This window comes from Lynx canadensis, chromosome A3 (genome assembly GCF_007474595.2).
Source record: "Lynx canadensis isolate LIC74 chromosome A3, mLynCan4.pri.v2, whole genome shotgun sequence".
Lineage (NCBI taxonomy): Eukaryota > Metazoa > Chordata > Mammalia > Carnivora > Felidae > Lynx > Lynx canadensis.
This window is the reverse complement of record NC_044305.1, coordinates 73,649,271-73,674,982: the sequence shown is the minus strand read 5'-3', so window position 1 is coordinate 73,674,982 and position 25,712 is coordinate 73,649,271. Positions and strand designations below refer to the sequence as shown.

At 36.7% G+C, this 25,712-nt stretch overlaps 1 protein-coding gene across 2 annotated transcripts in view; it reads right to left on the bottom strand.

Moving 5' to 3' along the window:
* Nucleotides 1-24,254, bottom strand: part of CFAP36 (cilia and flagella associated protein 36) — a 30,581-nt gene extending 6,327 nt beyond the window's left edge. Inside the window, exons 1-6 of one of the 2 annotated variants that reach the window (XM_030310638.1) lie at nucleotides 23,917-24,254; nucleotides 20,783-20,847; nucleotides 19,932-20,033; nucleotides 6,492-6,606; nucleotides 2,347-2,434; nucleotides 562-613 (exon numbers count right to left, since the gene is read on the bottom strand). In XM_030310638.1, the coding sequence (XP_030166498.1) occupies nucleotides 562-613; nucleotides 2,347-2,434; nucleotides 6,492-6,606; nucleotides 19,932-20,033; nucleotides 20,783-20,847; nucleotides 23,917-24,031 (537 nt within the window). In that variant the 5' untranslated portion in view covers nucleotides 24,032-24,254. The remainder of the gene's footprint in view (nucleotides 1-561; nucleotides 614-2,346; nucleotides 2,435-6,491; nucleotides 6,607-19,931; nucleotides 20,034-20,782; nucleotides 20,848-23,916) is intronic. The other variant, XM_030310639.1, reaches the window with a different exon arrangement.
* Nucleotides 24,255-25,712: the final 1,458 nt, after the last annotated feature.

The following is a 25,712-nucleotide window of genomic DNA, read 5'->3' as shown; positions in this document are numbered from 1 at the left end:
AGGAAATATAATAACTAAACCATTCTGCGGCAGGCTGATAATGTTAAAATCTTCAGGAGACCCTCAGGAGTAACTATAGCTGCTGTTTCAAAACAGTAAAGGAATCAAAGAGAGTGGGAAAGTAAAATATTTTTCTTAATTGTCTCCATTCATAAAATTAAGGGAAATTTTTAAAGGAGTCTCTCAAAATATGAATGATATTACAGTTTTGGGGAGTTAATCTCAATGTTTATTGGGTATTTAAAAGGTAGGTTGCTGGATGGGTTATAAAGTGAATATGGTTATAAAGTTACATATAAATGCTTAGAATTGCCAAGAGAATACGATACTCTGAGGAACTGTGTGGTTCCACATAAGCAGCAAAACCTTGCCATATAAACCCAAGAGATAACAGCAATGAGAGAAACCTGGCTGGCTCAGTAGGTAGAACATGAGACTCTTGAGCATGAGGTAAAGTGTTCAAGCCCCATGTTGGGTGAGTTTACTTTAAAAAAAAAAAAAAAAGAGAGAGAGATAACAGCAATGAAATACTTCTACTATACTAATATGCTCTGTGGGCACCTGCTTTTTTCTCTTCCTTTCTTCTTCCTGGTCATATTCCTCTTTTGATTTTCTGAAATATACAAAAATAAGGTAGAAAAGTAAATATTCTTTTTTGGTCAAAGACCAAATATTCAACAAACAACATTCTAAACTAAGCTCACAATGTGTTTAAGGAATCTTGGAAACCAAGGTGGAAATAATCAGGCTTTTCTTAAAGCAGCTTAGTCAACTGAGAAAGACATATAGATATACACGGCATAAAATGGTAACATAAAATATGGGTTTACTCATTTCTTCTGGAAATGTGAATGCCCCAAACTGAACAAAGATCTAGATTTGAAATCCCAAACCCAAATTTGAATGGCAAATCTGATCTCTCACTTTAAAATTATGAGATCCATCTCTCCCCCATTCTAGTTTTTCCAGTGGCATGGGAGTTACCACAAAGCTCTCCTGATATCATTATGCCAAAGCCCTATCAGCTTTTGTAAAATGCTCACTGAGGCCCTCTGATTTAGAGAAATAACCAAGTCAACTCTCGTACGTGTTCATAACTAAGCTCTACTACTCTATAGTAGTACGTCTCCCTCAAAAACCTAAGGGCTTTTTAGAAAATAAAATCTAAAAGTACAATGCTGGCTGATCAATTTTCAGACCACGAATCAACCAACAGAAGCAACCAGTACAAGTCAAACTACCAGTCCTCTAAACCTATTACCAATATCCTTAACTCTTCAAACCTATAAACTCAAAGCATCCTGTATTTTCTCAGGCTCCCATCTGCCCCTGCTGTGGGAAGTACGACCTGGCCAGAAGAGGTTGGGTTCACCTGCACGCCTGCCTCCCTCCCTACAACCACTCAAATCCCCTGGAAATAAGCACTAAGTCATGGAGGTCCTTCCATAGTTCCTCACTAGACCCATCCTCCTACTGACCATCCTGCCTGTCCTCCCTTCTGCTTTGAAGTTGAAACGAGGTGGGTAGGGCTGGAACTACAGGATGTTAGAAGACAGTCATGTGTGTGGTTAGGGCTGAAGAGAAAGGAAGGGCCCCCAAAGGACAAGGCCCCATTCTGTAGGGGGCACATTGGCCACAAGTATCCTTTTGCCCTAAGCCTATACATTCTCAAAGGAGATTTAAAAATTAGGTACTTCAATTGCCACTCCCTTCCAAATCTCCCAGAGGGGTCAAGAGACAATAGACCCAAGAGAAAAAGAACTACTCTTTTAGTGTGCTGCACACTCCATGCCAGGCATTTGGCAGAGAATCATGTAACTGGGGCAAGGAAGAGACCCACAAGACAGTCATCTGGGATGAGCACTTCCCACTATCTACTTTTCCCTTGCAGGGTACCTGCCCAGTCAGCTATTCGGCCTGTGGAGTCTGAATGTCCAGCTTCCTACTGTTAGACACCTAGAACGAGCCATCTCAAATACCAAGGTCCAGAAGCCATGGAATGTCTTGCTTACTCAGGCCACTACGCCCCTTTCCAGGCATCAGGATGGGTCTACTGCAACTTTTCCCACTGGTGGCTAGTTTCCTGTTCCCATGATGAGAGGAGAAAAAGACCCTCCCATTTGGCCTGATACAGTATGAGGCATGTGAAAATCATTTTTTCTGTCAATTAAAAAAAAGTTATACATAGTTATAAACAAGTACAATGATAAATCATTTTTATGGTTTTCAGTAGAGAATATAGATATTTTTTACTAGTTCATAATATTTTGGAGATAGAAAACATATATACAGATCACATCACAATATTACTAATGATTCATTCAAAAAATAATTAAAGAAGGATACCTAAGAACTTCCCTCAGGATTTTCATCTCTTCCTGTTCAAGATCACTGACCACATCAGAACCATCTGTTAAGCAGTCAGGTAATACACCTGTTCAAAACCAAAGACCACACAAAAGAATATAAACTCAACTGAAAACATTTATTTCTCACTACTCTAACTCACCAAGAAGTACAAATCAGTTTATTCATATCTTTCGTTTTAAAAATGTTCTCAGCTATTATCTAATTATGGTCTTTTTAACTTTTTCTTGTTTTAGAAAATCAGCCCCACCAAAAAACCCACAATTTTACCTAGAATTCTCTTAGTAATTATTTGTATTACCTATTAAAAATAACCATAATATAGCAATTAAAATTAGTTAATATAAACTATCACCACCCCTAATCACATACTGAGTATATACCACTGAAATCATTAAGCTCCTAATAATAAAACTATGCTCTTAAAAGTATCCCTTAAGTGTGAAAAGAGTTTACAAAACAAAATATAAAATACTTTAATTGAAACAGTATGTTAATACTCTTCATTCATACTATAGCAAATGCTACTGAAAAGAGCCCTGCTTTCTACATGGGAAAAAGCACAGTGCTAAGCACTCAGGGACAATATAAAGATGAATAAAACAATCTCTGCCCTCAGAGCTTCTATCTAGATATTGGGCCAATAACTATAAACTAGGGCAATACCAACTTTGGCCCAAGCAAATAATAACTCATGGCAAGTAATTTTAAGAATTGGTTGAATTTGCTTTATTACCTTTATCTTCCTGATAAGCAGGTAGACTGGTAATCAGTGTTGTGTTCATATCTATAATTAGTATATTCCCGCAACATCAGCAGCATGTCTCTTAATTTTTACCTTCCATTTTCTCTATTCACAAATGACTATGGGATTTTGGATCCGCTCTAAATTAAAGTAGCTATATGATTCTAATCCCCTTGGTGTTTAAATACATTTTTAATTAAACTTTTTATTTTGAGATAATTGCAGATTCACATGCAGTTTTAAGAAATAATACAGGTTCCTCAGAAAATTAAAAATAGACCTACCCTATGACCCAGCAATAGCACTGCTAGGAATTTATCCAAGGGATACAGGAGTACTGATGCATAGGGGCACTTGTACCCCAATGTTCATAGCAGCACTGTCAACAATAGCCAAATTATGGAAAGAGCCTAAATGTCCATCAACTGATGAATGGATAAAGAAATTGTGGTTTATACACACAATGGAATACTACGTGGCAATGAGAAAAAATGAAATATGGCCTTTTGTAGCAACGTGGATGGAACTGGAGAGTGTTATGCTAAGTGAAATAAGCCATACAGAGAAAGACAGATACCATATGGTTTCACTCTTATGTGGATCCTGAGAAACTTAACAGGAACCCATGGGGGAGGGGAAGAAAAAAAAAAAAAAAGAGGTTAGAGTGGGAGAGAGCCAAAGCATAAGAGACTGTTAAAAACTGAGAACAAACTGAGGGTTGATGGGGGTGGGAGGGAGGGGAGGGTGGGTGATGGGTATTGAGGAGGACACCTTTTGGGATGAGCACTGGGTGTTGTATGGAAACCAATTTGTCAATAAATCTCAATATATAAAAAAAAAAAAAAAAAAAGAAATAATACAGAGAAATGCTATGCATGCACCTTTTTTCAGTTTTCCCCCAATGGTAACATCTTGCAAAATATGGTATAGTGTCACAACCAGAAAGCTAACGTTGATAAAACACATCGATGCATTTTTGCTCAGTCAAAAGATATACAATTAGTATTCTCTAATAATATTTCTAAGGAAAATTAAAAGAACTAAGGAAAGAATAATGCAATAGTATGCAACACTTCAAAGCCATCAAAATAATGCTGATTTGCATTTCTCCAAAAATTCTTTGATAAAATACAACTAAGAATCCAAAGAGCCTTTGAATGTTTCTTACCACAATTTTCAAATGATCTGCAGTTTTTAGTACAATCAACATTGCTCTAAGGTACTATCTACCAGATCTAAGCTAAGCAACATTCTTAAATCCAAGTATTAAAAAGACTATGGCAGAAACTAAGTCTTAGTTTTTACCTAAAAGTAAGCAAACAGTCCCACTCTGTAGTTTGACACCAGCATTAGTCTGCATCATTGTCTCATCCTCTCTTGCTAACATAAGCCAGATTTGCTTAATTAGCAGGTAGCCAAGTACTTAGAGGCTGAGCCCTACCCCACCACAGCAGAGTGATTCATGAGTGACTTAAACCAATCATAACAGTCTCATTTCCCCTGCTAGACGGTTTAAGAAAGGCATGTGACCCAAATCCTGACCAATAGGACCTGAGGGGAAAATTCCTAGGAGGCTTCTATGCAAGTGTTGTCTTGCTAACAAAAAGAGATGCACAGGAAGAAACACCCCTTTTCTTCATGAGATGTTGCTGAGTCTTATTCAATGCAGTCAGAGTACAATTATGAGAGAAGATCCTGAGAATAGCAGAGTATAAAGATGGAAAGCGTCAGCATTCTTGATAATATCACTGAGTCCTTAACTTAGCCAACATGGACCATCTTCCTTTCCTCCTTTTTCTGGACTTCTTGTTCTGTGAGATGATAATTTCTTATTGATTAAGACATTTTCACTGAGGCTTCCTGCTAATGGCAGCCTGAGGCATCCAGCCAATGTACTTGTTCCCTTTCTTTGTATTAAATCTAAATGAGTTTCCAGTTAAATTCAAACTGGAAACTACAGAGTGCCAATATCAAGTTCACTATCTCTTTTATCAAAATTGAGCCCCCCCAAAACAATTTTAACTAACATAAAATAATTATTCACATTCTCTATCCAATAGGTCAGAATAAAGCATAATTTCAGGAACATTCAGAGAAAAGGATTTTATAAAGAAAACCATGGTACAAAGACAAAGAAAGAGACTGTTTTCCAAGTTTCTTTACATCAAAGTCACAGCACAATGTCATGTGTAGTTCAGGGTTAGGGTGGTGTTATCTCCTACCCACAGACATCACCTCTTTCACCGCTGTGAAAAGCATCCTAGGATCTTACAGAATAGTTATGGTGGTGGTTGACTCTAAGAGATAGTCTCTACTCACATCAGACTAACAAGAGGGCAATCCACAAGGGGCCCTGCAACACTCCAATGTTTGCCCTGCAACAACAGAAACCTCTTGTTGCGTGTTCCAGATCTTTAAAAGCAAATAGTACAACAGAACTATAGCTCTCACATGTTCAAGAAACAATTTTTACAAAAAGGTCCTGCTGCCAAAGAAGAATATATAGGCATGGTCAAGAATATCAGTGTGGTCCATTGAACAAAGGAACATATAGGTATCAAGGTCAGGTTATTAGAGCCAGAAATCTGAAAGGAGATAAGAGTCTGGATTGAAAAGGACATAGTACAATAGTAAGTATGGTTAGAAATTCAGATGTTTTAGGTCAAAATGTCAAATGTAATTCAAATACACAAAAAAGGGAATAAAAGCAGGAAAAGCTAGAGAGAAACTGAGATTAGGCAAGAGAGTCAGAGAACAGATAAAACTAAAAGAGGGTTGCTGGGGCTTTGAATTCTGTAATCCTTTCCACCTGATGGTAGTGCAATCATACCTGCCCATTTCCCTGGAACAGTTCTCAGTTTGGTCCCAAGACCAAAAGTTTTAGCATCACCTGGAAACTTGTTAAAAATGCAAAGTATTCAATCCCACCCCAGACCTACTGAATCAGAAATGGGAGACAGCCATATGGTTTCAACAACCCTCCAAATACTTCCAAAGCTCACTAACTCTGGAGAGCCACCATCTCTCACAAAGGTCCATAAGCCAGAAGGAAAAGAGAAGTGCCCTTCTCTCAACAGTAACTATAACTGTGACCACTCAAAAATACTGAATTTCATAAACAAAATGGCTAGGAAAAAAAAATCAAGCTCTCTGAGACCTAAATCATCATTAAATTAGATTCTAGTCTGCTTTCTTTGAGATGGCAAACACACACTGATCAGGAAGATTATCTTGAGTCTCTTAAGTCAGCCACAGATTTTCAAACTTGAAATAAATTTATACAAAGCAGCTACACTTAAGACCATAATAGAATCAGAATAATCAAAACTGAAAAAACAAAATGCATTTAGCAATTCAATTTCTAAATTCAACACTTTACCATTTCTCTCTTGAATTATTCGAATGGCTTGCAGCTGCATTTCAATGTTTTTCTGGACCATCATTGCCTTAAAGATAGTAAAATCTTCTGCTGCCAACACAGGTTGCAAAATGGCCTATGGAAAGAAGTCTGGAAGTTAAATGAAGATTCAAGTTTTAAAACTATTTTCCACACAGATCATTTCTATGGCAAATCATTTCTATCAACTCAGGAATGCTGTATTAGTATTTATGGTCAGATGACTCAAAAGGAAAATTTTAAGATTCTAAAAACCTTTAATGTAGTCTCTCAAGAGGCTAACTCTCCCAACCCCCATGCCTCCAAGAAGCTAAGGCTGATGGCGATGATACATTTTCCAAATGAGCCAGTGCTGAGTAACTCTGAAAAACAGCACAGAAATTGGACTTAATTTTTTAAAGTTACAACTTCAGTATCTGGATTTTTCAGCCGAAATAAAGATACCTATTTGGTTTTTACTCTGTCACTTGAAATTTATAGTTAATAAGTCAGTAGTTACAAAATTATCCCTTAATTAATAAAAGTACCAAGTTAAATAAAAGTAAATGCAAAAAAATGGAGTCTGGATATTAAGTGTAATGAGGTATTAGTAATATGAAAACACAATTATAGTTCTGCTGTATGTAGAAGGCTTCATATAAGAGGTAATTAGAAATTGTAGTGTGAAATAATTTTCTGGATTAAAAAAATATGATAAATTAGGGGAAAAACTAAGGTGTCTACCTGGAGTACCCAAATTAACACTTTTTTAACTACAGGGAACTATTGCTATATTAAAGAGCAAACCAATTCCCAAGCTAATCAACAATAAGTAAAATAAGATTTGAAATGTGTGAAAATCCAAAACACTCAAATTTTATGCACTTACTAAAATCTTATTTCAAGCTTTACATGCTATTGATGGAAAAATTGAACACACAAAATCATGCAGAGGCAACCAAGGGTGTGCTATTGTTTACCAGGTGGGCAGCAGCAATAATGTCAGACATCTCAACAAAACCTCCATCCAAGAGCTCTAAGCAGAGAAGGAGCCCTTCTCCCAGCAACCAGCTCCCACCCTAAACAACCACAGTATATAGGAAAACAAAACAAAATGCAAAAGCAGCTCTCTGTGACATTTATAAAGAGTCAACTGAAGAAAAAAATGATGGAAATTCTTTCCCATTAAATTCATATACACTGTTCAAAAGGCCCACAGCAGGGCATAGCAGATAGGCTTGACTGAAAGTTTCACCTGAAAGCTCAGTATTGAAAACACTTGTGGACAGTCTCTGTAATAGATTAGTGATGTTTGCCAAGACATCTTTCTATGATTATGCCCCCACAAAACATTGTTCTGGGGCTTCCTAGACTTCTTATTAGTGATATCAAGGACCTTATCCTCATCACTAATAAACTCTTAAAGGGCAATGCTACTGAACAGCAATGTATCAACTGGGGCTTCTATCAGCAAGTCAGAGTTTGAGATGATACTTATGTTCCTTGATGCATCTAAGAAATGCATATTCCTACACCCTACCATAGACATAATGAATCTAAATGAATCTAGAGGATGGGTGTCCATGTATCTCCACAGATAATTCTTACAACATTAAAGCTTGAGAACTACTGAAACATTGGAAAAAATGAGCCCTTAATATCACAAGCCCACTTCCTGCTTAACCATGTACTAGCTGTGTGACTCTGGACATATCATTTAGTCTTTTGAGCTTCAGTTTCTTCCTCTGCAAATTAGTACTCTAATAATAATAGTAATACAGTATTTTGTTGAATCTAAGATTCCATAGATGAGTAAAATAAATCATTACTTCATGTACCAACAAGAAAAGAAAAAAGAACCTTCCAATTACATTATGTCATTCATTATAAAATGCATTCTCATTTCAGAGATATTACAACAGGAAAAATTTTCACTTTAGCATGAAATAAATTTAATAATAACTTTCTGGGGTGACTGGGTGGCTCAGTCAGTTAAGCATCCAACTTCGGCTCAGGTCATGATCTCACGGTTCATGAGTTCAAGCCCCGCATCAGGCTCTGTGCTGACAGCTCAGAGCCTGGAGCCTGCTTCTCATTCGGTGTCTCCCTCTCTCTCTGCCCCTCCCCTGCTCATGCTCTGTCTGTTGTCTCTCTCTCAAAAATAAATAAACATTAAAAAAACAATAACTTTCTGGTTGGGTGTTGGAATTAAGTAAAACGAGAAAGCACTTTTTAAACTGAAAAGTACCCATAAAAGTAATTGTCCTCGTCCTGTTGATGCTGGTTAAATATCAAAATGGTGCACTAAACCTAACAACTTTACAGCAATGGGGTTCTTCTGGTTCAAGGAAATGGATGTGAACTTCCAACAAAGGCAGTTGGAGGAACTAAATACAAGAGTTAACTCCAAAAAAACCAGTTTAAAAACAACAATCCCCCAAGTAGCCACTAAATTATCTGAAATGTCAAAGTATTTTGACAGAAGACTGTGAGATCAAGTATATGTGATGTTATTTGTTTGAGAAAAGCACATTAACAAAAAAATGAACACTGAGTATTTGAGAATCTAACTTAAATGAGTTTACAAGACGTTCAAATATATTCATACTTAGCCTAAGATTACCCTATGGTTATCTCTGCTTAGAGTTCACCATGCCATATTTTGAAAGGTACAGGTGATTTCATGTTCTCACACTGCTCCATTAATAGAACTACAAGGAGAAACAGATGAATTCATGATTACATTTGGAGACTTCAATACTCTCTATCAACAATAGATCCAGCAGGCAGAAAATCAGTAAGGACATAGTTGAACTGAACAGTACCTCAGTCAACTGGATCAAATTGATATTTCTCCAACAGAAAAATACACATTTTTCTCAAGCACACATGAAAAATTCACCCAAATAGACAACATTCTGGGGCATAAAACACATCTTAATAAATCTAAAAGAATAGGAATCATACAAAATATCCTCTTAGACCACAACAGAATTAAACTAGAAATCAGTAACTGAATGATAGATGGAAAAAACTAAAATTCTTGCAGATTAAGCAATACACTTCTAAATAACACATGGATACAAGAAGTACAGGGGCTTCTGGGTGGCTCAGTCGGTTAAGAGTCCGACTTCAACTCGGGTCATGATCTCACCATATGGGTTCAGTGACCACGTCGGTCTCTGTGCTGACAGTTCAGAGTCGGCAGCCTGCTTCAGATTCTGTCTCCCTCTCTCTCTGCCCCTCCCCTGCTTACACTCTGTCTCTCTCTCTCTCTCAAAAATAAACAAACATTTAAAAAAAAGAATAAGAAGAAGTACAGTTGAACAACATTAGGCTTGGGGCACTGACCCCTGTGCAGTCAGAAATCTGCATATGACTCCTGACTCCCCCGAGCTTAACCACTAATAGCCTACTGATGACCAGAAGCCTTAGCAATTATATATTGCACCAATTAACACACATTGTATATGCTATATGTATTATATCCTGCATTCTCACAATAAGCTACAGAAGAGAAAATGTTATTATGAAAATCATAAGGAAATTAAAAGGCAACCTACTGAATGGGGGAAGATATTTGCAAAGGACACATCCAATAAAAGGTTAGTATCCAAAATATATTAAAAATTTACACAACTCAACACCAAAAAAACCACATAATCCAATCAAAAATGGACAGAAGACATGAACAGACATTTCTCCAAAGAAGACATGAATAGATGCTCAACCTCACTCATCATCAGGAAAATGCAAAGCGAAACCACAATGATATATCACCTAACACTTGTCAGAATGGCTAAAATCAAACACAAGAAACAAGAAGTGCTAACACAAAAAAAGTAAAACACAAAAAACAAAAGAAACAACAAGGATGTAGAAAAAAAGGAACCCTCATGCACTACTGGTGGGAATGTAAACTGGTGTAGCCACTGTGGAAAAATAGTATGGAGCTTCCTCAAAAAATTAAAAATAGGATAGGATCCAGTAATTCCACTACTGACTATTTATTCAAAGAAATGAAAACACTAATTGAAAAAGATATATGTACCCCTATGTTTACTGCAGCATTATTTACAATATTTACAATAACCAAATTATAGAAGCAGCCCAAGTATCCAGTGATAGATGAATAAAGAAGAGGTGTGGGTTGCCTCGGTAGTTCATTGGTTAAGTGTCCAATTCTTGATTTCAGCTCAGATGATCTTGCAGTTTGTGGGTTTGAGCCCCACATCAGGCTCCATGCTGACAGTGCAGAGCCTGCTTGAGATTCTCTCTCTCCTTCTCTCTCTGCCTCTCCCTAGCTCTCTGTCACTCTCAAATAAATAAACTTAAAAAAAAAAAAAAGAGCTGGTATGTGTGTATAAACATGCGCGCGCGCGCGCGCACACACACACACACACACACACACACACACACATGCTGGAATATTAATTATTCAGCCACAAAAAATAATGAAATCTTGCCATCTGCAGCAACATGGATGGATCTAGAGAGAAAGACGAATACCATTTAATCTCATTCATATGTGGAATTTAAGAAGCAAAACAGATGAACAAAGAGAAAAAGAGACAAACCAAAACCACACTCTAACTATAGACAATAAAGTGATTGCTACCAGAAGGGAGGTGGGTGGGGGTTTAGGTGAAATAGATGAAGGGGATTAAGAGTAAACTTATCATGATGAGCATTGAGTAATGTATAAACTTGTTGAATCACTATATTGTACACCTGAAACTAATATAACACTGTATGTTAACTATACTAGAATTAAAATTAAAATTAAAATTAAAAAAAACAAAAAGAATGGGCGCCTGGGTGGCTCAGTTGGTTAAGCATCCAACTTCGGCTTAGGTCATGATCTTGCAGTTCGTGGGTTCAAGCCCTGAGTCAAGTTCTGTGCTGACAGCTCAGAGCCTTCAGATTCTGTATCTCCCTCTCTCTCTGCCCCTGCTCCACTTGTGATCTGTCTCTCTCTCGCGCTCTCAAAAATGAATAAACATAAAAATTTTTTTTTTTTTAAATCTGTGTAGAAGAGGACCCACACAGTTCAAACCTGTGTTGTTCGAAGGTTAACTGTAGTCTTAAGGGAAATTTCTTGTTAAAAGAAATTAAAAAAAAATTTTTTTTTAGAGAAAGAGAGCACACGAGTGGTGGAGAAAGTGGGGGGAGGGGCAGAGAAAGAAAGAGAGAGAACCTTAAGCAGACTCCACACTTAGTGCAGAGCCCAACATGGGGTTTGATCCCATGACCCTGGGATTATAACCTGAGCCAAAATCAAGAGTTGGACACTCAACCAACTGAGCCAGCCAGGTGCCCCTAAAATATTTCTAGCTAAAAGAATATACAACTTATCAAAATTTGGGGAGTACAGTAAAAGTAGTGCTCAGGGGAAATTTATAGCATTAAATGCATATATTGAAAAAGAAAATTACCTAACATCAATAATCTAAGCTTTCACCTTAGGAACTACAAAGAGCAAATTAAATCCAAAATAAGCATAAGAAAAAAATAGTAGAAATTAGAGAAGAAATCAACTAAATTTAAAATAGAAAATCAATAGAGAAAATCAACAAAACTAAAAGTTGATTCTTCAAAACTATCAATAAAAGTGATAAACCTCTAGCCAGGTTAACTATGAAAAAAAAAAGAGAAAAGACATAAATTACTAAAATCAGGAATGAAAGAGGATACATCACTACAGATCCCAGGGACATTAAAAGGATAATAAATATTACTGACAATTCTATGTCCACAAATTTGATAACCTAGATGAAGTGGACCAATTCCTTGAAAAACACAATCTGTCAAACTCACACAAGAATAAACAGACAATTGGAATTTGTCTATATCTATTAAAGAGAAGGAATCAATAATTAATAACCTTCCAAAACAGAAAGCACCAGGCCTAGCTGGGTCCACTGGTAATTTCTACCAAAAATTTAATGAAGAAATTATAAAATTTCTCTACAAAAAAAAGATAACATAGAAGAAAAGTTACAGATTCATATTATTTCTCAAAAAAATAATGATTAAATATTTGCAGAAGTTAAACAGCATAGCCTATAGAATGATGTAAAAGATGTTCTATTGATTCAAATTATTGAGAAAAAAAAGTATGACTTTGAAATTCCCTATCTCTTCCATATATAACTTACTCAGTGTGTATGCTATTTTCCTACCACCCCTCCTTGCATGATTCAGATTAGGATTTTACATGTAATTGAACATGCATATGCTGCCCTCAGATAAGAATCTTCAAAAACAGGGAAAAAAAAGAAATTATACCAATTCTTTACAATCTCTTCCAGAAAATAGAAGCAGAAGGAATACTTCCTAAGCTATTTTATGTAGCTAGCATTATACTAATACCAAAACTAGACAACGACACTACAAGAAAGAAAAGCACAGAACAGTATCTCTCATGAACAGAGATACCAAAATATCCAACAAAATATCAGCAAGTTGAATCCAACAGTGCATAAAAAGAATTATACACCATGACCAAGTGGGATTTATTCTGGTTATGCAAGGCTGATTCAACAGCCTGGAATTAATTAATGTAATCCATCACATCAAGAGACTAAAAAAGAAAAAAATCATATGATAATATCAACAGATGCAGAAAAAGCATTTGACAAAATCTAACATCCATTCATGATAAAAACTCTCAGCAGATGAGGAATAGAGAGGACTTTCCTTAACCTGATAAAGAACATCAACAAAATATTGACAGCTGGGGTGCCTGGGTGACTCACTAGGTTAGGCAACTGACTTTGGCTCAGGTTATGATCTCACATCTCATGAGTTTGAGCCCCACATCAGGGCTGTCAGCACAGAGCCCAATTCAGATCCTCTATCCCCCGCTCTCTCTGCCCCTCCCTCACTCACTTTCTCTATCTCTCTCTCTCAATCAAACATAAACATTTTTTTTAAAAAAAGCAAAAAACATTTAAAAAAAAAAAACCTGACAGCGAACACCATACTTAATGGTGAGAAACTAGATGCTTTCCCGTTAAGATCAGAAACAAGTGTCCTCTTCCCACTCCCATCCCATTCCACATAATAGTGGAAGTCCTAGCTAATGCATTAAGAAAAGGAAATTAAAGGTACAAAGATTAGGAAGGAAGAAATAAAACTGTTTTTGTTCACAAATGACAGGATTGACTGTAGATTATTCCAAAGAATCAATTTAGAGAAACTTCTGGAGGGCACCTGGGTGGCTCAGTTGGTTAAGCATCCGACTCTTGGTTTCAGCTCAGGTCACGATCTTGCAGTTCCTGAGTTCAAGCACTGCATCGGGCTCTGTGCAAATGGTGCGGAGTTTGCTTGGGATTCTGTCTCTCCCTCTCTCCCTACCCCTCCCCTGCTCATGCTCTCTCTCTCTCTCAAAATAAATAAATATTAAAAAAAAAAAAAACCTCCTGGAACTAACAATTAATTATAGCAAAGCTGCAGGATAGGTTACTGTACAAAAATCAATTGCTTTCCTTTATACCAGCAATGAATAATGGGAATATGAAACAAAAAGACACATTTACATTATTACTACAATAAAATAAGTACTTAGGAATAAATCTAACAAAATCCCCAGAAGATCTATAGTAGGAAAACTAAAAAAACTCTGATGAAAGAAATCAAAGATAATCTAAATAAATGGAGAGATATTCCACATTCATAGATAAAAAGACTCAATATTGCTAACATGTCAATTCTTCCTAATTTGATCTGTAGATTTATGCAACCCCAAACAGAATCCAGCAAGTTATTTTGTAGATATCAACAAGCCAGTTTTTAAATATACATGAAAAGTCAAAAGACTCCGAATAGCCACACAATATTAAAAAAGGAAGTCAGAGCACAGACACTAACTTCAAGACTTATTACAAACAACAATAATCAAGGGGCACCTGGGTGGCTCAGTCACTTAAGTGTCCAACTCTTGATATTGGCTCAGGTTATGATCTCATGATTCATGAGATCGAGCCCCATGTCAGGCTCTGAGCTAACAGCACAGCTCTCTCGCTCTCTCTCTCTCTCTCTCTCTGCCCCTTTCCTGTTCGTTCACTCTCTTTCTTTCAAAATAAATATATAAACTTAAAAAAATAAACTACAATAATCAAGACGTATGGTATTGGTGAAAGAACATACAAATAGATTAATAGAACAGAAAGAAACTGAAAACAGACCGACACAAACATAGTCAACTGACCTTTGACAAAGAAACAAAGGAAATCCAATGGAGAAAAAATCATCTTTCCAGCAAACGGTGCTACAATGACGGGTCATGCAAAAAAATGAATCTAAACATTAAACTTACACCTTTTACAAAAATTAACCCAAAATGGAACACAGATTTAAATGTAAAAAACAAAACCATAACACTTCTAGAAGATAGTGTAGAGAAAATCTGGATAACCATGGGTTTGGCAATGACTTCCAAAGATACAACACCAAAAGCATAATCCATGAAAGAAAATCGATTAAATCGTGGACTTCACTGAAATAAAACAAAACAAAACAAAACAAAAAAAACTTCTGCTCTGTGAAAGACTTTGTTAGAGAAGGAAAAGACAAGCCACAGAAGAAAATTTTGTTAAATATTTGCAAAACCCATATCTGATAAAAAAAAAAAAAGACTTGTAGGGGCGCCTGGGTGGCGCAGTCAGTTAAGCGTCCGACTTCAGCCAGGTCACGATCTTGCGGTCCGTGAGTTCGAGCCCCGCGTCGGGCTCTGGGCTGATGGCTCAGAGCCTGGAGCCTGTTTCTGATTCTGTGTCTCCCTCTCTCTCTGCCCCTCCCCCGTTCATGCTCTGTCTCTCTCTGTCCCAAAAATAAATAAACGTTGAAAAAAAAAATTAAAAAAAAAAAAAGACTTGTATCAAAATTGTATATAAAAAAGCCTTATAATTCAAGTACTAGAAAACACACAACTCAATTTTAAAATGGGCAAAAATAAACCACTACACACATATTAGAATGGCTAAAATGCAAAAAACTGACAATACCAAGTGCTGCCAGAGATGTGGAGCAACAGGAACTCCCATTAATTGCTGGTGAAAATTAAAAATGGTACAACTACTTTAGAAGAGAGTTTGGCAATTTCTTACAAAGCTAAACTTAATCTTACCATATGACCCAAAAGTCTTGCTCTAGGTATTTGCCCAAATAAGTTGAAAACTTTTATGTCCACACAAAACCCTGAATATTAGTATTTAAGCTACCAAAATGTCCTTCAAAAGGTAAAGTGATAAACTGTGGTACATCTACATAATGGAATATTACATGACAATAAAAAGAAATGAACTATCAAACAACAACAACAAAAAAAAACATGAAAGAACCTTAAATGCATATTGCATAATGAAAGAAGCCAGTATGAAAAGGTATATACTATATAATCCCAATTATATGACATTCTGGGAAAGGCAAAACTAGAGAGACAGTAAAATGCAGTGGTTGCCAGGGGCAAGGATGGAAAAGATAAATATGTAGGACACAGCGGGATTTTTAAGGCAATAAAACTATTTTGTAACATACTGTAATGGTGGATATATGACATAAAGTATTTGGCAAAACCCATAGAACTGGACAACACAGAAAGTAAACCTTAATATAAACTGTGGACATTAGTCAATAATAATATATCAATGCTGACTTACCAATTTTAACAAATATACCACACTAATGAAAGATGTTAATAAGGGACACTGTATAAGGCAGCTGGGTGGCTCAGTGAGTTAAGCATCTGACTTTGGCTCAGGTCATGATCTCACAGTCCGTGAGTTCAAGCCCCATGTTGGGCTCTGTGCTGACAACTCAGAGCATGGAACCTGCTTCAGATTCTGTCTCCCTCTCTCTCTACCCCTCTCCCACTGGCACTCTGTCACTCTCTCTCTCTCCCTCTCTCAAAAAATAAATAAACATTAAAAAAATTTTTTTAAACAAGGGACATGGTATTATCTGCTCAATTTTCTGTAAACCTAAAACTGCTCTAAAAAATAAAGTATTAATATTTAAAAATCTTACTAGCACTCATACAAAATATTGTTTATTATCCTGTGTGTATTTTAGAAAATGAAAGTTACACTACATATGTAATCTCTTCAATGATACAAGTTATTGGAAAAACAGCATAATTTTGCCAAATTACTATCATAATATGAAAGTATTAATGTTTATATTATAAAAGTCAAAGCAAATCAAGTAAAAAACAAAAGTAAAAAATACTGTTGTCTCTTGCCATATAGAAGTCTTCTGCAATATGGTACATAGAAATCAATGATGTACTTTATCCTCAACAAAAAATCACAAGGAAGTCACAATGAAGGAAGTCTTTTTTGCCTCCTTCAGTTGTAAAATACCACAAAATTACAAAATTCAACTGAAGATGAGTGAGATAATAAGTATCTCAGTAATTATTATATTATCATATTTTCTGAGGTTAATTCATGAGAATTTTTTAAGAGTCACATATATAACAGAAAAACATGTCCTCACAGATTTTTTGTTGTTGTTGTTTTAAACTAGAGTTCTTCATCTGATGCATTCCTTGCTATTCCTGCTGACATCAATAAATAGAGTATGGCAGAAGCAGTGGTCTAGGCATAACGATGACCAAACCCGATGAAAAGAATTTTGTTAAGTGGGCTTTAGCAGTCAAATTCAGTGGGAGTTGGTTAAAACAACTGAAACCAAACCAAGCAAACCAAACCAAAATAAAAATTACCTCCTAAGTAACCCAGGGCAAGCAACTGGTTTCTTGAGTTAACTCTTAGGCACCCTATACAGGCATATGTAATCAGCACTCTGATCTTTCTGTGTAAAGATTAGATTATTGCTGCAAAGCAGTAAATAACATAGTTTTGAGCTGTTCTTCTGGTAATGGTGATGGCCTTGTGCTGACTGAATCAGGTTACTGCTATTCAGTATCTGATGCTAAGTGTTTGCTCCATAAGAGAATACAGCTAACTAGTCCACATGGGGATTGAACCAGTGACCCTGGCCTAATTAGCACACTGCTAATCAACCACCAAAATAGCTAGTATTAATTGGGAGGTGCTTCCATTTATAGATCACTTTATAAATGTCAGGTATTGTGCTAAATGCTTTATGAATAAATTTATTTATGAATAAATGCTCTTAAATTTTGCAAAAACCTTCCAAAGTAGATACTACCCATATTTTACAGATATGGAAACTGAGAATCACAATGAATAAGAAAGGAAAACAGTACAACAGTCTCCATGGTCTTGTAGCTAGCAAATGAAACATCTAGGACTCAAATCTAGGTCTGTCTGTATCAAAAGGCTTGTCTCCTACTACATAACAAGACTGTATTACTAATCAACTCCAAATAAATCAAAAGGTCTTATATGACAGAACAAAAGAGAAAGATGCATTACTCTTGAACTAAAAACAGTATCTTAAAATTATGAACATCTTCATTCACAAATAATTTAAAGTTATCCTAACAGTGAAAACAAAAGATGGATGAGTCTACCATTAGCATGAATATCTTTATTCACAAAGTAATTCAGGCTAATTCACAATGGCTTAATTAAGAGGTTGACAAATATTAACTAAAATAGAAAATATTCCTGAAAAACAAGGAAAATTAAAACAAATATCAATGTCTTAAAAGAAACCTAAATACTAGTTAATAATTTTCAAATTATTCCTGTTCAACTAAAAAGGAAAAGAAAATATTGCCTATTATTACACTTTAAACTAAACTTATGGTACATATATAATAAAATCTATTGGTGAACAACTTTTGCTTTACACCATTATTAACTAAAACCAAATGTTTATTTACATTAGTGCAGCATACCAATAATAGTTAAATATATTTTTCAAAATGTCATGTTATATTAAAGATGTTCTATCTCTAGAATTAGAGATGATCATTAAATAAGCAAAACTTGTGCAAAAAGAGAACTATAGTAGGAAGTGCTGGGTTAAACAGTAGTCAAAGCAACCTCTTCTAGGCCCTGATAAGAAGATAATTTAAGTTAACAAACATTTATTAAGAACCTCCTGCTAGGAACTAAGTTCTCATCTCTGTGCTAGACACTGGGAATGCAAAGATACTCAAGACAGCTAAAAGGACTTACAATCTAGAAAGGCAAACAGACTTTTAAGAAACTGTAATTTTACCAAAAATGTACAAGTGTCCAGTGAGGTAGAATGAGTGCTAGTCTACCCTAGCATAAGAGGGATCAGGAACACTACTACAAAAAGTAACATTTCAGCAAGGCCCTTATGTAAGAGGGATTCTCTGGGTAAGGGAAAGATAATGCGGTGGGAAGGTGAGGGCCAAACTTTCCAGGGTTACAGAATGGCATGAACAAAGCCAGATGCATGGATGTTTACAAGAACAAGTGGCCTGTAATGACTATAGTACATAATATATTAGAGAACTATAGCAGAAGAATGAACATATAATTTAGGGTCACATCATAGACAATCCTCACTATCATCTGGCTAAGGAATTATAGTTTATTTGGTGGAAAATGGGAAGCTAAAACAACTTGTGAAGAAGGCTATTTGGTCAGTAGCAACATATCCCCATCTTGAACCTCTGAGCAACAGCTCACAGTTGGAGTGCCTGGACAGGCATCCTAGCACTACTTACTTAGCAGTGGACTTTGCACTGCTTAATATATATGTGCATTAGTTCTTTCATTTCTACATGGAAATAAAATAGTGCCAATTTTTTTTTAATTAAAAAAATTTTTTTAAGTTTATGTATTTATTTTTGAGAGAGAGCAGGGGAGGGCCAGAGAGACAGGGAGAGAAAGAATCCCAAGCAGGAACTGAAATGTCAGTGCAGAACCTGATGTGGGGCTTGAACCCACAAACCAGGAGATCATGACCTGAGTTGAAATCAAGAGTCGGACACTTTACCAACTAACCCAGGCACTCAATAGTGCCAAATTCTTAAGAGGCATCAGGAAGATTAAATGCTAGAATATATGTCAAGTGCCTAAAACAGCAGCTAGCATAAGCCCTCAGTATATATTAATTATAAAAACACATAATACTGAGTTCAAACCACTACTGCAGAACTAATGAGACAATAAAAGTAGTTCCAAGGGAAGGAATTCCAAGGAAGTGTTTACTATGAAACTGCTGAGATAAAAAAAGGAGCAACTGAAAACCTATCCCAGATCTATATAAATAAAACAGTAGTTTGGACAAACCCTGTGATTATAGTTCTGCATTCAGAAAGTTCCTTTTTAACTGCATTAACTCATTAATACCTCAACTGATCATTTCTTGAGGTAATTATAAAAAAGAACCCATATATGATGAATTAGCTTTTCACTCTTACAGTGTCTAAAATAGTATACTTTGACAATCAAACATAGCCAAATGCAAGCGAAACCCTGGACATTTTTGTTAAAATTCTATGTCAGTAGAATAACACAAAAGCAAAACCTGTGATGTACGTGTCTTTGCAAGAGGAGAAGTGCATGCTTCTTGAAATTGATCTTCATTAATTCCCATCTCTTTGAGGTAACTTTCCAACAGCTTTTCAACCTAAAAAAGGGAAAGTTTAACTTTTATAATTTACACAGAAAAATTCCAAAAGACAGTTTTCATGTTAAGTATTGAGTTTAGAAAAGGATAATCAAATTCTTGCTTGCAATTATTAATTTATAGCAAATTTTATTATATGGCAATGACAATGTCTTTCACCAAAAAAACAAACAACAAAAAGTTAAAATTTTTGCAGAGAATCAAATGAAATTTTATTTCCTCTGCTTGAAATAATGGAAGTCAAGGTTATGATGTTCAATGTGGTACAACTCTTCTGCTACTCAGAGCCAGTTTTTAAAATCACAAGACAATCATGTCAAATTAATAATTAACACTTCTCTGGATTAATCGGAAGAATAAGAATAAAATTTAAAGATTAGAGGCAAGATCTCTTAAAATAGCTACCCTAAATCCATTCTTTAGATTCTACAGTAGAAGAGATAAGAAGTCAAAAGGATGAAATACTCAGAGAAGCCTTGCAGCCTGATGGAACTGGTAGTACTATTAGGATAGATTGTATGTTTTAAAAAACAAAAATTTTTAGGTAGGCTCTATGCCTAACGTTGGGCTCGATCTCATGACCCCAAGATTAACTCATGCCGTATGACTGACCCAGCCAGGTGCCTCAAGGTGGGATTTTTTTTTAATTAAAGAATTTTAAGATGGAAAAATCCATGTGTTTAATTTAGAAAAGCTAAAATTAACATTATTCTAATTACCTTTTAAAATCAGTGGAAAAAAATACTCACTAGTTCTTTGTATTCCTGATGAATCTCTGTATAGGTCAATTTGCTTTCTTCTTCATCATCAAAAACTAAATTTAAAAGAAAAATATTGTATAGTGTAAAAAAGAACAAATCATTTGATTAATGCAAATATAAAATTCCACTCCTTACATCTTACATTGAACTCTCGTTCTTATAACTTAGCTTTTAGGCTTTGAATTCTTGAATTTAAAAAGAAACTGTGTGTGTGTGTGTGTTTACACACACATATACGTATATTAGTAGTAATATATGTTGTATATATATAACATATAACAGTGATAATTGGAAACAAGTTTTTTCCAACTTAAGACCTACTTCATGGATAAGACAAATGCTAATTTTCTACTTTCAATAATAAAAGGCAGCAGTTTCTTTATAAACTTTTAATGGAATATTATTGTTAATAGTTTTAAAATATTAATTCCTTTTACAACAGGCTCCAGATTATATTGTCATACTCAAACTTTGCAAATGCAAATTTTACTGAAAGTGACTAGCTAGGCCACTTTTGCTACATATAAATCAGTAATGAAATTAAAATAAATAAAACCAAAACAAATGTTTGCTGAATGATCATATATGTGAAACAATGTGTATTAGAAAGTTATATATTCCAAGAAGCTACAATCTAATTAGAGAAAAGGACAAATTCATGAATTGTCAACAAAAACTTTTTTAATTCCCCCTAAGTGATCTAACATGCAAAACTAACTCCTTTAATTTTCTATCTGAAGGTCTTCAATGACTGTTCTTTGCCTAGATAATAAATGCAAAATCCTTAGAAGGCCAGACAAAACGTCCAAGATTAGATCCCAAGTCTCACCTCCCACCACTCCAAAACCCAAACTTTCCACTCTCAACATATACAATTACTTGTAATACCACCAAACATAACAACAACAAGTGGTGCTTCAAACTCCTGTATATTTGCCCAAGTGTTCCTAGATCTCTTGGCCTTTACCCAGTCCTCTTCTCCCAACTGTTCTTAAAGACATTGCAAATGGCACATTCTCCCAGACCTGCCACCCAATCCCAAATCCTAGGCTGGTTAGATCCCTCCCTCTGAGCCCTTAAAAACTGCACTACATGCCTTCCTTTATTATGAAACTGGCCACTTTAGATTTAAATTTCCATTGACCTTCCTGTCTTCCCCGCTAAATCATAAACTTCTCAAGCACAAGGCTTTTGTTTCATTCATCTTTCTATCCCCAGCTTCTGGCCCACAGACACTAAATAAACAACCTCAATAAATTGAAATAAATGCTGATATCACAGGCAGTACAAAACTAATCTTTAAATTATCTGAAGTAGTGGGGCGCCTGGGTGGCTCAGTGGGTTAAGCGTCGGACATTGGCTCAGGTCATGGTCTCACCCTCCGTGAGTTTGAGCCCATGTCGGGCTCTGTACTGACAGCTCAGAGCCTGGAGCCTGCTTTGGATTCAGTGTCTCCCTCTTTCTCTGCCCCTCCCCCACTCACGTTGTGTCCTTCTCTCTCTCAAAAAATAAATAAATAAACATTAAATTATCAAGGTGAAGAACAGCACACTGAAAGTCACTCAAGTATTAACACTGTTATTTCAACTGACGCTGGGATGTTACTTCCACTTCTGCCATCTGCTCTATGTAACACAGGGCATACACACAATATAATAGGTACTTAAACTGTTTCCAGTTAATTGTAAACCAAATTACTACCTTACATGTGTATAAGGCTGAGGATTACTGCTTCCCTGTAAAATTATACAATCAGATGTATTATTACTGAGATGCACCACGTTTGATGTTTGGGGATAAAAAGAACGATGCTTTAATTTTTTTTTTTCATTTCAGCATTTAGTCTCAGAGCATGAATAGAATCAAAAGGTGAAATAATTCTTTATTCTCCTAAAGGAGAGGTCAGAATTCCACATGCTTCATCAGTCTCAGAATTTTAAATTCTTAAAAAGATCACAAATAAAAATAATTTTGAACTTCTTTAGAAATGACCCATAAAAACAAGACTTAAATATTATCTGAATTTTGATTATGGTGTAATTTCTATTATATTAATGAAAAGATCCAATAGTCAAACTAAATTTTATCTTTACCAGAATCATGGAATCTCAGGGTTGAAAGGACTTTTAAAAGGTCACTCAGGATAACTAATCATAGTTGAATTCCCCTCTATAACATCTCCATTAAGTTGCTGTCAAATCCACTTAAACACTGCTAGCTCCTGGGAAACTCATTACCTCCTAAGGTAGGCTAACTTAACTGGGATACATTCTGTTAGGGAGCACTTCATAGAAATTTGTCTGTAGCTAGTACCCACTGACCTTAGCTCTATCCCACTGAACCTTACAAAACAAGTCTAATTCATCCAACATAAGGCAGACGTTCAAATGATTGATGGATATTACTACCTTAAAAGTCCTGCCTAGCTAAACAACCACCATAACAGTTAGGCATTCATTCATATGACATGGTTTCTAGTTCCTTCTCTGTAAATGAGCTCCAATTTGTCTCCGAAAACTGAATGCAGAACTCAAAGTGTGAATGATAAGGACCTGGAGGTCCTTGTCCCTTACAGGGAATATTATGCCACATGTATATAGTTCATTTGTTAGAAAATACTCTCCCCGCCCCCACCCCAAATTTTTGTACAGCAGAGAGTCTGAGTGTTCAGTAAAGGCAATACAGGCCGCTGGGTCGCCAGCTCTGGGCCTGCTGGAGTAATAGCATGCCCTCCCTTTGCGATCAACTGCTTAAATAATAAGGAACATAGGCAAACTGACATCTCTCCTCCCAAGTCACTGGGGACGTTGTTGAAGCCCACCCAAGCAGTCCACCTGCCCAAAGAAGAAACGTGCAGTATCGGGTGTAAGACCCAACAACACAGGATTAAAGTCTGATGATTTTCGGATGTGCTCGGGCTCAGGGAAGAGGGAGTCCCCGTCTTCAGTTCCGTGAAGGAAGACTGGCGCAGTGCCAGCAATACCTCCTACAAACCAGCTCTAAACCTCGCCGACAAAGGTAAAAACCTAAGAGATGAGAGGTGGTTCGTGGTGACCACCTTCCGGCCGATGCTGGGGAGAGAGACACAAGAAAGGGCTGTCGGTTCGGGATCTGGGTTTTACCTTCACATTTCTGCTCCACAAAGTCCAAGATGGGGATGGACCAGTCCGGGCCTCGCAGGAACCCAGCGATGCTCTCCACCACCCATTCCACCTCATCCTCTTCTTCCGCAGCCATCCCGCTTCGTGGGACGCCGTGGAACCCTAGGCCAGACCGCCGGAGCCTGCTAAGGCCCTAGGGCCGCAGCGGGCCGAGACAGAATGGGAGAAGAAAGAGTTGTTCCCGCAATCGCTCCGCTACCTGGACGAAACCCACAAACCAGTTAACGTAAAATGGTCGCTATGGCAACACGCGCAGCCGCCCCAGACTGCCTCCCGGAAGTGAAGCCAGCTTCCCTGGAGCCTGCTCCTCTCGGAAAGGGCCATTTGAACAACGTTTTCGATTGGCTGGGAAAGGACAGTACTGGATCAAAAGATAGCCTTCCGCCTATTGGCCCGGAGTTGCTAGGGCTGAGAGCAAAAGTGTAGCCATTGGCTGGAGGCCATAGCAGGAATCTCTACATTCTCTTTTCCTAGAAGTGCGTGGGGGCTCACGCTTAGAAATGGTGCAGTGGCGTACGCGCAGTGGCTAGTCTTCTCTCGGTAAGGCCTTCAAAGGCTTCGGTTCGCCGTTGTATACTTAGCACCTCAGTGCCAACGATATTCAAACCCACTGGGCCAGAAGCGTTTGTAATTAAAGGATTTGAAAATACAAAGATAAGCAATGTAGCTCTGGCTCTATCTGGAGCTCAGGGCTCCAAGTGGGTCTTTAACCTTTCATGCGTACATAGAAAACACTAGAATTAGGAGATTTTCAAGGGCAAAATGGAAGTTAATATTCATTTAAATAAATGTTTACATAACCATTTTTTAAAAAATGTTTTCTCATCATTGAGAGAGAGTGTGAGCAGGGGAGGGGCAGAGGGAGAGGGACAGAGGATTTCAAGTGGCTCTGTGCTCCCAGCAGAGAGCGAGATGGGGCGGAATTCAGGAACCCTGAGATCATGATCTGAGCTGAAATCCCACGCTTAATGACTGAGCCACCCAGGTGTCCTGCATAACAAAATTTTATGTCAGATAACACCAACTCAAATTTTAAATTAGGGTCCATTATGGAATGGGTCTTCAAAGATCATTGCCAAAGTGCTTGGCGTCCCAAAATATCTTCAGACAGCCTTATATATTGTTGCAGTAAAATTTCAAGATCTAATTAGCTATATCAGTTCATGAATCAGGCAGCATCCTATATGTCAAGTAGAAGAGAGCTCCAAAGGTCTACAGGAAATTAAAGATTTTTAAGGTAGAGAGTGGAAAAATGGAAATTGTTAGCAAAGAATCCATTGTTTGAGGCAAGGTCACCCTCCTAAGTGGAACGGAAAAGATGTATCAGTAAATTTCCTAATGCTGACCAAGAAATTCCCATGTTAACTAGTTAGAGGTTACATTTCTAGGGAGCTGAAACTACAGTTTAAGTCTTGGTTTACTGACTCGGGACTTAACCTAAGTGACACCATTTGGGGCCTGTGGCTTTCTTTTTAACAACATATTTACATAAAAGGGATTATATTATATGTACAGTCATGGAACTTTTTTTCACTATGAGGTCACTTTTCATATAAAAATACAGAACTCCTTTCTTTGCAGCTGCAAAGTATTCTATAAACTACCATTTCATTATTTTTAGCTTGTGTATATATACACACACAATATCTTAGTGAATGCAGAGATATGATGATTACTCTGCAGTCTTTTTCTTTTTTTCCCTCCCTGATTGGGTGTACTCTACCATTTTTTCCTTACAAACTGCTGAAATAAATATA